This window comes from Bacillus rossius, chromosome 2 (assembly GCF_032445375.1).
Source record: "Bacillus rossius redtenbacheri isolate Brsri chromosome 2, Brsri_v3, whole genome shotgun sequence".
In the NCBI taxonomy this organism is placed as follows: domain Eukaryota; kingdom Metazoa; phylum Arthropoda; class Insecta; order Phasmatodea; family Bacillidae; genus Bacillus; species Bacillus rossius.
Genome location: NC_086331.1, coordinates 73,879,166 through 73,894,586, shown reverse-complemented (window position 1 = coordinate 73,894,586; position 15,421 = coordinate 73,879,166). Strand labels below are relative to the sequence as shown.

At 35.0% G+C, this 15,421-nt stretch overlaps 1 protein-coding gene across 1 annotated transcript in view; it reads right to left on the bottom strand.

The window, feature by feature from the left end:
* The window catches only part of LOC134529374 (fibulin-1-like), a 539,830-nt gene that overhangs the window by 135,387 nt on the left and 389,022 nt on the right, over nt 1-15,421 (bottom strand). The window contains exons 19-20 of the mRNA XM_063363371.1: nt 6,931-7,042; nt 4,904-5,043 (exon numbers count right to left, since the gene is read on the bottom strand). Coding sequence (XP_063219441.1) covers nt 4,904-5,043; nt 6,931-7,042 — 252 coding nt within the window. The remainder of the gene's footprint in view (nt 1-4,903; nt 5,044-6,930; nt 7,043-15,421) is intronic.

Genomic DNA, 15,421 nt, shown 5'->3' with positions numbered 1-15,421 from the left:
GGTGAAATAGCTGCTAGTGGGTTTTCTGAAACCGGGATTTTCCTTTTCAATCGCCACTTGTTTAGTGATGTTGACTTCGCTTCTTCAGAAGAAGCTAATGTAGAGGACATCAGTCTTGAAGTTCTAAAAGCGTGTAAAGGGCGAACAACCCACAAAAAAACACAACAGTCTACTTCTAGATCTTCTATGGCTGCCATTGCTACATCCACTTCCGGGCCTGCTGCATCCACTTCCGGACCTGCTGCTAGGAACCTAAACCCATCTGCGAAAGACTTGGTAGAAGATGGCCCTTCCGGGTGTTCTTCGATGCGTTCTGGCCATGTATCACCTCAAGACATCCTGCCTATTCCACGACCAAAAAAGAGAATGACAAACAAAGGCCCGAAACCTTTGAAATGTGCAGTAATTACATCATCACCTTATTAACTTGCATTAGAAGGAGCAGAGCAAAAAAGGAATGAAAAATTAACAACAGCTAATGAAGCTGCGACAAAGAAAACAAAGAAATACAGGAAAAGAAATGTCAATACAAAACCAAAGGCAAAAAAAAAGGTTAAAAAGAGGTTGTGTTTTGTAGAATCATCAAATGAAGAAAACCAAGAAGATAATTTCGACTCAGGAGAATCCGTCATGGAAGCTGAAGTAGGAAATTTTGCCCCCGACGATGAAGATGCAGTCTGTCTTTTCTGTGAACAGGTCTTTTCTAAAGACTGTAGCGGTGAACTGTAGGTACAGTGTATGATTTGCGAAATGTGGGCTCATAACCTTTGTGCTGGGGCTGACAGAGATGTGTATATCTGTGACTTCTGTAAATAGTTTTTTTTAATGGTTCAGTCAAGATATCTTAATTTTTATGTTCAAATAACATTTTTCAACAGACTTTTCTGGTCAGACGATCTTGAATTAGGTTTATTTTGTTATTAAGAATTAAAAAAAATAAAGTAGTTTTTATAAATTTAAGTTTTTAACTTGTTCATAGATTAGTTGATATGTTTGCATCCTAATCCAATAGTTTTTATGTTTGGAAAATATCTTTCAATATACAACTTTTTCCAAGCAGCTACTATAACGCTTTGTGTTTTTATACTATTTAAAAAATTAATGCAATACATAACAACTGTAATAAATGATATTTTTTTGAGAATTTTAATGATATTTTATTGAGAAAACTCAAGGGCCCATATTACCAGCACAAAAATTTATTTGAAAAAAAAAATGCAGACTTTTGGTAAAATTTTTTTAGTAGATTTGTGTGTGTAAAAACAAGTCCTAACACTTTAAATTCAATAGTAAACAATGCAAGGAAGTTTTTTTATTAATTTCAGGTAAAAAAAAATTATATTCAAAAAACAAAGTGGGGGCCCAAATATCCACATTTGCCTCTACCATCCTAACCGACAGCACTAGAGGAATATTTAACGCATGTTGTGTCATCAGCAGCCACTGGTGGTGTTCCATCACCTAACTTTGCCTAATGTGACAGCATAAAAAACCTGAAAATTCGCGAGTTTGTTATATACTATTGTAATAATAACTCTAAATTTGTTAAAAATTAGTTTATACACTATGGGAAAATGAAAAGGCGCATCAGGATATGTGACGGAATGGTGCGCATTCATCAGGACCAAAATGTAACTTCTGCGACAAGATTTTGTACACGTATTTAGTGCAAGAAATCATTAAATATATCACTGTCCTTTCAACGAAACTGAGAACTCTAAGTTCGGTGCTCTATGTAGTAATCAAATGTCATGTGGAAATGCCACTTCGCACCTTAAGAAGACTATAGAAATCGAGAAACTCTAATAATTGGTTTGCTTTTGTACTTGTAGAATTTACATTATAAATTTCAGTTTGTAAAAATGTGTTATTTTATTTCTCAAACCTGTCAGTTTAATGGTAAAATGTTAAATTGAGAAGTTTGTTAGTTTAATTAAATTTTTTATCGACCGAGAAACGGACAAAGGACAGGAATCGATCGAACCAATCAATTTTTTAATGGGTGGTTGTTGTGAATTTTGGAATTTTTTTCCAAATTTTTAGGTTATTAAATACAGAATTTCAATATGGCATCCCAGATGGCCGACAAGATGGTGGACGTCGTGAGTGTCTCGTAATACTGCATTCTAATGGTAAAATTAAAAACCATTTGGCAGCAGTGCCCTCTAGCAAACGATGTGTGTACAAGACACTAGTGCTCTTAGAAACGAGTATTGAAAACATGATTGAGACAGCGCCCTCTAGCAAACAACATGTGTATTACAAATCCTAGTAGCAAGTATTGAAAATAAAGATGGTGACTCAGCCACACACAGGCAATGCTATTATGCCTTCAATTAAAAAAAATAAAGTCAGAATATGTGTGTTTTTTTATAAACCTTATTTAATTGTCGGCCTGGTAAATGTATAGATGGCCGTGCGCTCAAAGGTGTATGATTTTCAACTCGAAGGTCCAAGCTGTCATAGTACGTATCACCTCACTTCCAATGTATTTTGTATAAAAAAATAAATTTAATATGTCGATAAGGGACGTAACATTGGTAGGTAATGGAACACCAACCTTACGTGCCTGAGACAGAGCGTTGCTAGCGCTCTCTAGCAACAAAAATCAAAAACAAAATGGCAGTATCCAAGATGGTGACCTCTAACAAATCAAAAAAACAAGATGGAGGCTGTGACGTAATTCAATATAGCGGCCTCCAGCAGACGAAAAAAAATATGGCGAACATGAGGGCAGAATCAAAAAATTTGCTGTGAGGTCATAGTCCAAGATGGTGTAGTGATGTCAGGATTAAAAATGGCTGCTGTGATGCCATAATTCAAAATGGCTGAAAGTTCCAAAACCCAAGATGGCGAACATGACATCATAATTCAAAATGGCTGTCAGGGTTAAGGTCGAGGTCAAAGATCACAGTTAAGGTCATCCAAGATTGCCACCGTGCCATTAATATCCATGATGGCGGTTGGCAGCTCGGCACCTTACCCTGGACCCTGCGCTCGTACCTACCAATAAATACTTCTATTAAAAAGCTATTGAGAAATAAATATATATATATAATAATATAAATTGCTTGAAATTGACTACTAGTCAAAATTAAGATAATCTTCATTATCATAAATTTGTTACCTTTCCTAAAGTAATTCCGTCGTCAATTCTAATTTGGATAACACACACTTTAATCATATTTTGAGTACCTTAATTTTTGATTTATGTCGCTATTTTAAATCCACTTCGTAGAAACGTTTACAGTACCATAAATTTCTGGCTAAGTACGCAGATGCACACTGCTACAAGAAATAAAATGGCACAACTGTTTTTTAACGACGAACTGTTTCTCGTCCAAATATATTTTGGCTTTGGCCTACAAATGGCTTAACAATGCACTCACCTCAGCGTAACATCCGTGTTACGATCTTGGCGGTGGTTCAATTTAATCAGTTTTACCCTGCATATTAATAAAACAAATTCTTTGGGTCTTAAGAAATGTATGTTTTACGCTTCTGTGTTTGCGTCCGCTCCTATACATGTCCATATACATTTCATTAAAAAAACCAAATGTAATGAGATTGTGTTAAAAATGGGAATACTTCGTGTTGAGCCCTATCTTGGCATATGCTCTACTTTTAACGGAATTAAGTGTTTTTGCCATGTAAGTAACATTTGACGTTGACTGATGTTGGCTTGTCCGTCGTGTGGTTAGGTATTCATATTTGCTATACATTCCTAAGGTATCTCCAAGCAGGCGCGTAGGAAGCAAATATTTAATTGGGGGGGGGGGGGGGGGGCAAAGGAGAGTATCATTATAAGTGGTGGATTTAACAAAGGGGGTGTCCGGGGGCTCTATCCCAGTAGAAAAAAAAATTGTATTCTAAGGAGCAAAATGGTGCTATTTAAGCATCTTTCGTGCAAAAAATTGAATGCACTACTAGCAGAAATTTTAACTTTTTTTTAAACAAATTTACTTAAGGCTCGGCATTACAAAACAGTGTTCACTTTTCAGTTTTCGCCTCGTAGAATTCATTTTAAAGGCAATTTGTTGAATTTTCCCACTGCACAGAGTACATAAATTACAAGCACCTTCAAATTTAATTTTTTTAGCATTTAAAATTAAAATAGTCACAAAAATAAATTTTTCGAAAAATGCAGTTCAACTTAAAAAAAAAAAATTAAGGATGGAAAAAAGTTTTTCGCAATAACACTAATATCATTTTATTCAGGAAAGTCGACATTTTATTTTGGTATTAAAAATTAAAAAAGTCAATATTTTAATTTTTTTTTACTGTCAGACTCCCCTTAAGAATAAGTTTAAAATGCGAACCCCACAGAATATGCGAGTGAAGATGCTTAAAAATAACTGCAAATCTGCTTTATAAATTCTTGTTCAATGATTTGTAGATTCAAAGAAATTTTTTTATTACTCGATGGAATAATCACGAGCGACGAGCGGAAAAAAATAATGCACCGACATAGGTAGACAAGAGTGGACAAAAACGGAGCGTAAGCTACTGCAACGAGCGGAAATATTTACTGGTATTATATCCCACTATAATATTTCCGCTATCAGCACTGTGAAACGTGAATATTTAGAAGAAAACAAGAACAGTTGCCGTATTTATTGTGCCTGTAGACTTATCGAAAAGTCTCAATTTATTTTAAGAATAAAGTAACGCACAGACAAGAAAATCCTACAATACCACTTAACATTGCAATGAAGACAATGAATGCCTCTTGTTCATCTGATGCAATGGCCGGGCAAAACCATCACTTTGCCCGGCCATGAAATGTTATGGCCTGGCAGTCGCCTGGGTCGCCTCCCCCCCCCCCCCCCCCCCCCCCCCCGCTTCCTACACGCCTGTCACCAAGGGAAATAGCGGCATTGCTAGGATGCTATGTTGACCTGACCTTGGCATGTTCGGCCGTCGTAGCCCAGGCGGTAGCCCTCCGGGCAGGCACACGTGTAGCTGCCGGGAACATTGACGCACATGCCTATGCACAAGTTGCGGTCCTTGAACTTTTCACACTCGTCAATGTCTAGGCACGTCCTGAAAAACACACACAAGACCCGTTATACTCATACTGTTGCCACGCTCCTACTGCAGTTGAATTCCCTGATTTTCCTCTCCCATCTAAAATCCCACCTTCCCCTTCCTTGTGCCATAGATAAATATATATGAAATCACATTAAAATACCACACATAACATGCACAAAAATATTCCGATGTTTTATAATTTAAGCTGGAGTCACAATACCACGACGAACACGACACGACAATTCCTTTTAGGCGTCGTACAGCGTTCCAGCACGACACAATTAATTGGGTAAGGTCACAATACCACGATAACATTAACACATCTCACACTAATTATAGCTACAGGCAGGTGTTCAATAGCCAAACGCGTCCATGAAATGGGCATAGAATGCGCTAAAAAAAGGTACAGGCCCTTTTATATCCTGTTGACAGTTGACGTGCATAACAATATAACATTTATTCGTCTATTGCACAAACTTAAATTAAGTTTATTTTAGATATAATGAAGCAAGCTATAGATATGTTGATAAGGAGAGAATATTCTCTTCTGTTAGCTATGCTTAAAATTAAAAATAAACGTAATAAACAGTTGAAGACACACTGCAAATAAGAAAATGTACCGAAATGTAAAATGAAATTTAGTTTTTTAGTATAAATATTAACAAAGTAGATAAGTTCTGTAAGGTTTCCGTTTTGCTTTCCATTGTGTGGCACGACACGACAAAATTAGAAATATAATCTACTTCTTGCGGAACGTCGGGGCGCGTATTTTGTCGTGTTGACGTCACGTATTCCATTGGCTACTGAGCGTGTCGGACTTGTCGTGTCGGGTTTATCACGGCATTGTGACTCCAGTTTTACAGCAACTCAACATAACCAACTCTGTGAGCCTTAAAAAGAAAATTAATATATTTATTAAAAAAACTATGAAAAGATACATTATAAATGATGATTCGGTGAAATACTATAAATATTTGACTGTGCATCAAATTATTGCAGAATCTTTTGCATCCCTAAATTTCAATTAATGTATGTTAAATCAGAAAAGAAATTTTAACACAAACAAATTTTAAACTAAAATACATACATCACATGACATACACTTTGTTAAAAATGAACACCTTTACTTTACGAGAAACACTGGTTACAAATTATCGAGGACATTTCGTTAGCTTATGAGAAGCGTCGTAAATCATGTACCTAATGAATTTCTCCCACTTACTTTAAGTGCTAAGAAAAAATCAAATAAAGATATTTATCCTACAACAAACTATATTCTTCTTTCTTTCTCGTGCATGTCTTGCCTTTTTCCCTGTTTACAACAGAATACCTATAGCACGTAAGTCTAAATCCGATGTAGTTTCGACGAAGATCAAGTTATATGGAACCATGAATAACTCTTAGATTATTTGAGGTGAATTTTTCGTTGAAAAGTCCGTAATCTAACATTTGCACTAACAGTGCAGACAAGCGTAGTATCTACAGCAAATAAACGTCAAGAATGAACTGAATGAACTGACTGAACTACTTTTCCCCTCCTTCCCCCCAAAAAAAATTTAGTGGCTCACCATGACCGATTTGTGATTCTGCTTATTATCTCCTTATTTGGATCTTACTATTCTGCCACCCTGTAAAACCAAATTTAATTTTGTAGAGCGTTTCCAATGCCATAACTGTTGTGTATTTTGCTCTTTATTCTACAAGGACAGACAAAAATGAAGTCACATTTAAAAAACTAGCTCATACAAAGAAGCATAGGCTATGTTAGCCTGTTGTTTATTTCTTGATCACTTATGTTGACAATCTTTGCAAATACTTTTATCTTAAAATATAAAAAAAAAATATTATCACACATTAATTGAACAGTAAGGATGATGCAAATTAGCTTGACGTTCTTACCTGTTGTCATTCTGCAAAATGAAACCTGGGTTGCAGAGACATCTATACGACCCCCACACGTTTATGCACTTGTGATGACATATACCTGGTCTCTCTGTGCATTCGTCAATATCTGTAAGTAAACAGATACTTAAGTTATTTAACTACTTAATGCTTCCTTTTTTCACCCTTAATGAAATCATTTAACAATATGCCTATGTAAATTTTTGTTGTTGCTAACAATATGCTCTGAAACTCATTACAAAACCGGGTAGCAAATTCTTCATAACTTATGAATCATAAACAAAATGGAACTATGCAGTGGTCAGCATAAACAAATACTAAATTTATTACACAATTGGTGCATTCAAAACGATTTAAAGCTAAACGCTTCGAAATCTGTATACATGATAATAGGTACGCAGAAAAATATTAATACAATTACTAACCCAGAATTACAGAAATCTTTGTACAACATTTGAAGGAAATTTAACCTACAAAGAGGATACTACAGACTTCGGCACCTGTACAAATTAAAAAAAAATAATCTTGCCCCTTATATTAAAACTAAACTTTGTGACTCACTTGTGTTATCACCTTTGAATTACTGTGTACGATTATTTGTCGGCATTGACAGAACACCGAATTATATAATTCAGTAACTGCAAAACGCATGTTTACGTTACGCTTTTAATTTGGAGAAACACCATTATGTAAGTCAGAAACCAACTAAAACCAACTGGGTCAACATAGATCACAGATGGTAATGTCACTTTGTAACCCAACTCAAAAATATACATTTTAGAGCGTCGCCAAATTTATTGTATTCCAAGCTTTTTGAACAGTTGATAAAACATGGCTAACACAAGACATAGAAAAAAATATTCAGATACCTAATCACTATAGCACCTTATTTAAAATATCATTTAGTTACTGGGCAAGCCATCTGTGGAATGACATACCAGACTCCCTTCAGCAGAGCACGTCCATAGCTGTTTTTAAAACACATTATCGCTCTCTGCTTCACAAGAGTCAGCTGAAACCCTGCGACATTAACAGAGGCAGCGCCCTGGAAGTGTGACCCTGCTCAGTCAATTTTACCTCAGACAATTTATAAGACGCGGTATAATGTGTAAAAATAAACTCTTAAGTAAGATTTTAAGAATGTAAACCGATTAATTTCATTTATAGAAGGGCTAGTTTTACTTTATTTATTATGTTAGTTATCAAGTTTCTTTAATGGTTTTGTGTAACATGGTTTAATAGTTAGTGTTAACTTGATATTTTACGTTATTTAATTTGTTAAAACACGAAAAAAAAAAATGTATACCGCCCTTATGCTGAATTTTTTCGTGTATAAATAGAACAAATAAAACAAGTAGTATGTAAATGCCGATACGGGGTTCAATGTATTTCTTATGGAAATACAATTTGGTGGTGGCTTCTAGTGGTGGGGATTGGGACAAGTTCAGTCGTATTCGCCTTTCATTGCATGTGATCCGAACCCCGATGGCCATCTTGGATGACGCCAAGTCTACGATTTTGTTTCCCCACCATCTTAAAAATCTGTAAGTATTAACCTATAAACTTGTATAAATTCCAAAATTTATAAAAAAAATAGCTTACTAAATAGTTATTGACTCGTTGGATTTTAGTCTTTGGTTCAATAGTTGATAGATGCAAAAATGATTATTTTATGTAAAGAAAAACTTAATCAATAAAATATTATTATAAATCCTTAAAGAATTAAAATTTTTCATTTTACAACCTCCAATAAACCGATGATGAAATATTGACCACCATCTTGAAAATACGTAAGTGTTAAGCTGAAAATTCGGAAAAAAACTCCAAAACATATACAAAAAACAGCAATTATTGAACTGATTGATTCGATCGAGCCCTGTCCTTGGTTAGATCCTTGGTTGAGGCAAAAAAACTGAATTTTATGTAAAAAATACTTATTTAATAAAATATGGCGATAACCCTAAAAAAAGCGGTCAAGATTCCTCATCTACAATCCTCCAGTAAGTCGATAATGACATTTACCACCAACTTGATACTCTGTAAATATTTAGCAATAAATTTGGAAAAATTTCGGAAATCATCAAAAAATCACTTATTAGTGTACTGATTGAGTAAATCAATTCATCTAATTGTTTCGACCCCTAGACGAGGCAAAAATTATAACTTCAGATAAAAATATTAATTTTTATTTAATTTACCTTTCATGTGACAGGTATGAGGAAAAATAACCAAATTACAAATTAAATACTTATAATGTAAATTATAAAAGTAAAAAAAAACCAAGAAAATACTAGCGTTCCACGATTTCTGCAGTATTTAGAGAGTGCGAGAACCTTAAATGCCTTGAAATGTGTTTTCAGGGTATTTCACATAATAGTCGATTAACCAGGCATGTATATTCAGTGGCAAGGAACTTGATCGATGGCCATGTCCATCCAGTTTTTTGACCGGGCATTTTGAGTTTGTGACCAGGACATCCAGTTGGTGTCAAGCATATTCAGTTGCTGGACAGAAACATCTCGTCGGAGGCCAGGCATAAATAGTAGTTTTGCCAAGCATGACCAATGTCGGGTGTATAGACCAAGCTCCACCAAACGAAGATACTTTTTTTTTAAATAGGTACTCGGCTAACATTTTGAACAGCTCATGTACAATGTCAGGTGTTTAGATCAGGCATCTCCGAACCATTAAGTCATCAGTGCTGAGTACAAATTTAACGATCCACAATCAACGAGAAGGAAAAACATTGAGAAGTACTTAAAAAGGGAAGCACACTTGGAAACACATTTTAAAAGAAGCACATTTGGAAGCACATTTAAAAATGGAAGGTAATTTGGAAGCACAAACAAAAAATGAAGCAATTTTGTAATTTTTTAAATGAAGCACTTCTGCAAGCACATTAAATAAAGCACAATAAATTGAAACATATTTGGAAGCACATTCAAAAAATGAAGCCCGAATTTGAAGATCAACAAAAAGAAATCACATTTGAAAGGACATTGAAAAAAGGAAGCACATTAAAAGCACTTTAAAATAAGGGAAGCACCACTGGAAGCACTTACGGAAACTGAAGAACCTTTGTTAAAACATTTGAAAAAAAAAATGGGTGCGTGTACTGATGTACGCGCGTGAGAAGTTATACTTCTTTGGCATCATTAAAAAATAGTTTTTAATTGCATGCAAATAATTAATTACAATAAAATAATAAAAGGGCTGGAAAAATATAGTCAAAACAGTCAATTAAGTTAATTTTAAATTTGAAAAATTAAAAAAATAAAATTTAGAGAATAATAAATATATATGACATGATTTGTACTCAATATTATATGATTATTAATTTTTAATATTTATTATTGATTATTAAATATTTTAAAAGAAAATAAATAAATTTAATAATAAATTAAAAAAATTTAATTTAAGGTTATTCATTTTTAAAATATTTATTATTTTCTTAATTTAATATTCACTTATCATTTTTATCAAAAAGTTTTCATTAAATTTGTTCATTTATTTTTATAAATATTTATTATTTATTCAATTTAATAATAAATATTAAAAAATTAATATTTTAATTTGATGTTCGATTTTAATTTTTATCACAATTTAATTAAATGTTTTATTAAATTTATTTCTTTATTTTGTAAATATTAAATAACCAATAATAAATATTTAACATTAATAATTTAATACTATTTAGAATTAATTATATTAAATAATAATATTTTAATTTATATCAATAAATAATACATACGGATAGTTACCCTCAATTATATTGGAGCACTTGAAAAAGTATATAAGCACAACTGTTTTTACTAATATTTACGAATAGTAAATAATATTAATCAAAATATTCAATTTAAATCACTTCTAAAAATAATTTATTAGCACATATATAATTCGCACTTGCATGAAACTAAAACACGTGTTGTGAATGTAGAAACTAGAAATATGTGGATAAATATTATAGGGCTAAATATGAAAACAATGATCAGAGGCGGCGAGCGTTCCAACATGCGCGACTAATAGAGGTTCAATTTCTATTTTGTTGGTAGCTTTTTTTCGAGACTCAATGAGCGATTTAGCGGGCAGCTTCAACCTGTTAATTTTGTGTTACAGTGATGCGCGCGCATCTTAAAATTTCACTCTCATCATTTTTTCATAACGCGCCTAAAGAAGTATAACTTCCAAATTTTTTGGAAGTACATTAAAAAAAAACGAAGCACATTTAAAAGCACAGTTAAAATTGTAAGCACATATGGAAGGTCATTTAAAAAGGAAACACATTTGGAAGAACAATAATATAGGAAGCACATTAGAAAGCTTATTCACTAAAATGACGCACATTTAAATGAAAGCACAATTAAAAAAAACACAATTAAAAAAGAAGCACATCGGGAATCACATTAAAAAAAAGGGAATCACATTTGGAAGCTCAATACAAAATAAGGACATTTGGAAGCACATTAAAAAAAAAACACATTATGAAGCTCATTTACAAAAAAAGCTGTATTACGAGAACTTATCTTAGCTAGAATTTAGATTTTGAGAAATTGAACAATTTTTTTCGAAATATAAAATATAATTTATTATTAGTAGGTAAGTATAGTATGTATGAGGGCACCGGAGGACGGAGGGTGATTAAGGGATTATGTAACTTCCTTCGACCATGCACACACGAAAAAGTGTCCCGTAACGTTCATCAGCCATGTATGCACGAAAAAATGTCCCGTTACAGTAGTAGGATATAGCCGGTTCTGGGACAGGTGCAGGATCCAGGATCCGACCTTGACCTTTGACCTTGACCTTGAACCCTGAACTTTGACCTTGACCTTGAACCGAGTCCTTGACCTTTGACCTTGAACTTTGACCCTGACATTGAAATTCGACCCTTGACCTTTAACTATGACCTTGAACATTGACCTTGAACCTTGAAATTGACCTCAACTTTGACCATGACCTTTGACCTTGACCTTGAACTATGACATTGTCCTTGAAATTTGACCTAAACCTTGAAATTTGCCCCTGACATTGAAATTCGACCCTGACCTTTAGCCTTGCGACCCTCGATGTTGCCAACCTGATGACGTCATCTAATCCGTATGCTAATCCATATGCTAACCTAACCTAACCTAACCTAACCTAACCTAACCTAAACTAAACTAAACTAAACTAAACTAAACTAAACTAAACTAAACTAACCTAACCTAACCTAACCTAACCTAACCTAACCTAACCTAATCCATATGCTAATCTATGCTAACCCATGCCTATCTATTTTAATCCATACCAATCTATGCTAATCCATGCCAATCTATGCTAATCCATGCCAATCCAAGTCAATCTATGACAATCCGTATGCCAATCTATGCTAATTCGTATACCAATCTATGCTCTTCTGTATGCCAATCTATGTTAATTCATATGCCAATCTATGCTAATCCATATGTTAATCCATGCTAATCCATCCGCCATTTTGTATTTCTAGAAATTTCTACCAACTTCAAATCGTGACATCACCATTGCACTTTTCGTCACGGCCGCCATCTTGGATTCGAATTTTTTTTCGAACTTCAACTTTTCTAAATTTGATGTAAACATCAGCCGCCATATTTTGCCTTCCTTAATGCATACCTAAGGCGCCACATTTGAAATTAAAATTATTATACAGCCGCCATCTTTAATTCCAGCACAGACTACCAGATGGCGCTAAATTCAAAAATTAGTTGCCATAGGCGCCGCCATCTTGGTCCTCAAGTTGGTTGGTAGATGTCGCTAGTATCGCGCGCCAAATTCAAAAATTAGTTGCCAGAGGCACAGCCATCTTGGTTTTCAAGTTGGCTGGTAGATGTCGCTAGTATCACGCGCCAAATTCAAAAATTAGTTGCCAGAGGCGCCGCCATCTTGGTTCTCAAGTTGGCTGGTAGATGGCGCCACCGTCGCCATATTTTAGTTCATATAATCGACACCAGATGATGCCACCGTCGCCATCTTTAGTTCCCAGTGTTGCTACCAGAGTGTGCCACCGTCGCCATCTTTAATTCTTAAAGTTACCGCAGGAGCGCGCCACCGTCGCCATCTTTAATTCTTAAATTTACTGCCGGATGGTGCCAAGTGTTATGTAGTCAGTCGAGACAAGTCGGGGAACAAGACGAGACAAATCGGTAGCCTGTATTCACCAAGTTCTCCGTTGCCGCCATCTTTAATTCATAAAGTCGATACCAGATGGCTCCACTGTCGTCCATATTTAATTCAAGGCATTGTAGCCGTATGATGCCAAGTTTGAATTTAAAAACCTACAAGTGTTATGCAATGTGTAACCAGACGAGACAAGTCGAGATAAGTTTGGAACATGAAGCCATATTCTAAACTACGTTTAATATATATATGTATGCCTTTATATGTTTAGGTTTGATGATAGAGTAATGCAAGGGAATGGCTTTTCATTTATATTTGCGACAAACAAACCATCCATCCGATTACAATATTCCAAGTGGTCATATTGGATGATGACATCACCGTTGCAATTTCCGTTACGGCCACCATATTTAAATATATTATCCGAGTTTAATGAAAAAAATTTTAAAATTTATAAAAAAACCAACTTTTACGACACGGAGCTCGGAGTCCTCGGTTCGAACCTGGTGAGGGCAAAAAAAATGGCGACCGATCCTTCCCTCGTGGTGGCTGCAGGCAGACTGACTCCCACCACTTTTTTTTTCAAAATTTATATAACTTTATCTAGTATGACGCCATGTCCGCCATCTTGTCTTCGATGCTGGAAGCCATCATCATTGTATCGTCAGCGAGAGTACGCTGACGCCATGTTAGTTTAGTTCTTATCCGCTAGAGTGCAGTAATCATTTATTACTGTGACACCAGCCATCTTGAAATTTGACCACCATCTTGAAAATCCGTAATTATTTAGCTAGGAATTCAGGAAAAAGTTCAAAATTCATTAAATAAATCACTCATTAATTTACATATTGATTCGATCCGCTCCTGTCCTCGGTTCGATACCCGATAGATGTAATAATGTTTAATTTTATGTAAAAATAATAATTTCAATATACCATGTTCAACATTCGTAAAGAGACTCTAAATCCTCTACGACCATCATCCTATCAGACATCAATACCACCATATTGGAAATGCGTAATTTTAATGCTAGAGATCCGGGAAAAAGTTCAAAATTCATTAAATAATTTTGTAATCTATATACTGATTAATAAGATCGACTTAGGTCCTTGGTCAGATCTAGGATGATACAAAAAAAATTAAATATAACATCAATTTAACATAATAGTAACAGGTTCGAGGAATTAAACACCGCAAGTTCTTTTACAAACATAATATTTATTACATAATTTCTATTCTACTACAGGATCACTTACGAAAGCTAGCAAATTTATAATCAATCATTTAGTTCCGCATCGGTGTGAAATGACTAATTCTTAGCTCCAATCGGTTTATACTAGACAGAGTCCAGCCAGAACCTTTACAGACATAGTCCACCTCTTCTTGACAGAGTTTCCGGACACCGTGTTTAACAGTTTGCTTCACATCGTTAGGACTGTAAATTACTGCAGCCGATGTCTTGAATGCACACTTTTTCACTTTGTCATCTAACGGATATGGCTTTCCATATAGACAGTCCAACCACAAGTTATATTTTAATAGACCGTTTGTTGCTACATCATCAGTAAGCTGATTGATTATGTCCTGTCTGATATCATCAAGAAAAGTACAAATGTCCTTCGACTCACGGAACGTATTTAGATAATAGTAGTCCTTCAATGTTCCACGAAACGCAGTCTGCGCCAAGTAGAAGCCATTATCGTTCACTTGTAATGCTCCGAACACTGTCTTAGGTTTAGGTCCATGTTCAGACGTCGTAGCAATCGGTTGCTGCGCATCTGTTTTTTTGATTGTACGCTCACGAGCCTTCAATCTAAAGCGAGGAGTCGAAATGTCTACAGGTAGTTCAACAGTAGGCACACGGACTTCACCTTTACATATTTTCGCATGTCGTCGCAAACTATCAATTCGAGTAAACCATTCATGACAATCATCACATCGAAACTTTATACGAGAAGGATTCTTTTTGCATTTGCTCCGCTCATGTCTTCGTGAATCATGAGAGAATGCGAACTACGTTTCACAGTAGCTGCAAGGATACCGTGGTGATGAAGACGAACCTTTCAGACCCGATCCAGATATGGACGTTGCAACAGTAGTAGTACCATATCCAGGCATACTCTTATGAACATCGATGCATTGCTGTTGCACCGAAACCTTTACTTTCTGCCGCACAGCAGGCCCTTTACATGTCTTCATGTGCGTTTTCATATTATCTTTTCTGGCAAACCGCTTATGACATTTCTCAAAAACAAACATTTTACGATATAGGTTCTTGGCACATTCTATCTTCTCATGCCGTCGAGCATTGCTGCTGTATGAGAAAATCTTGTCACAGTAACAGCACCGATGT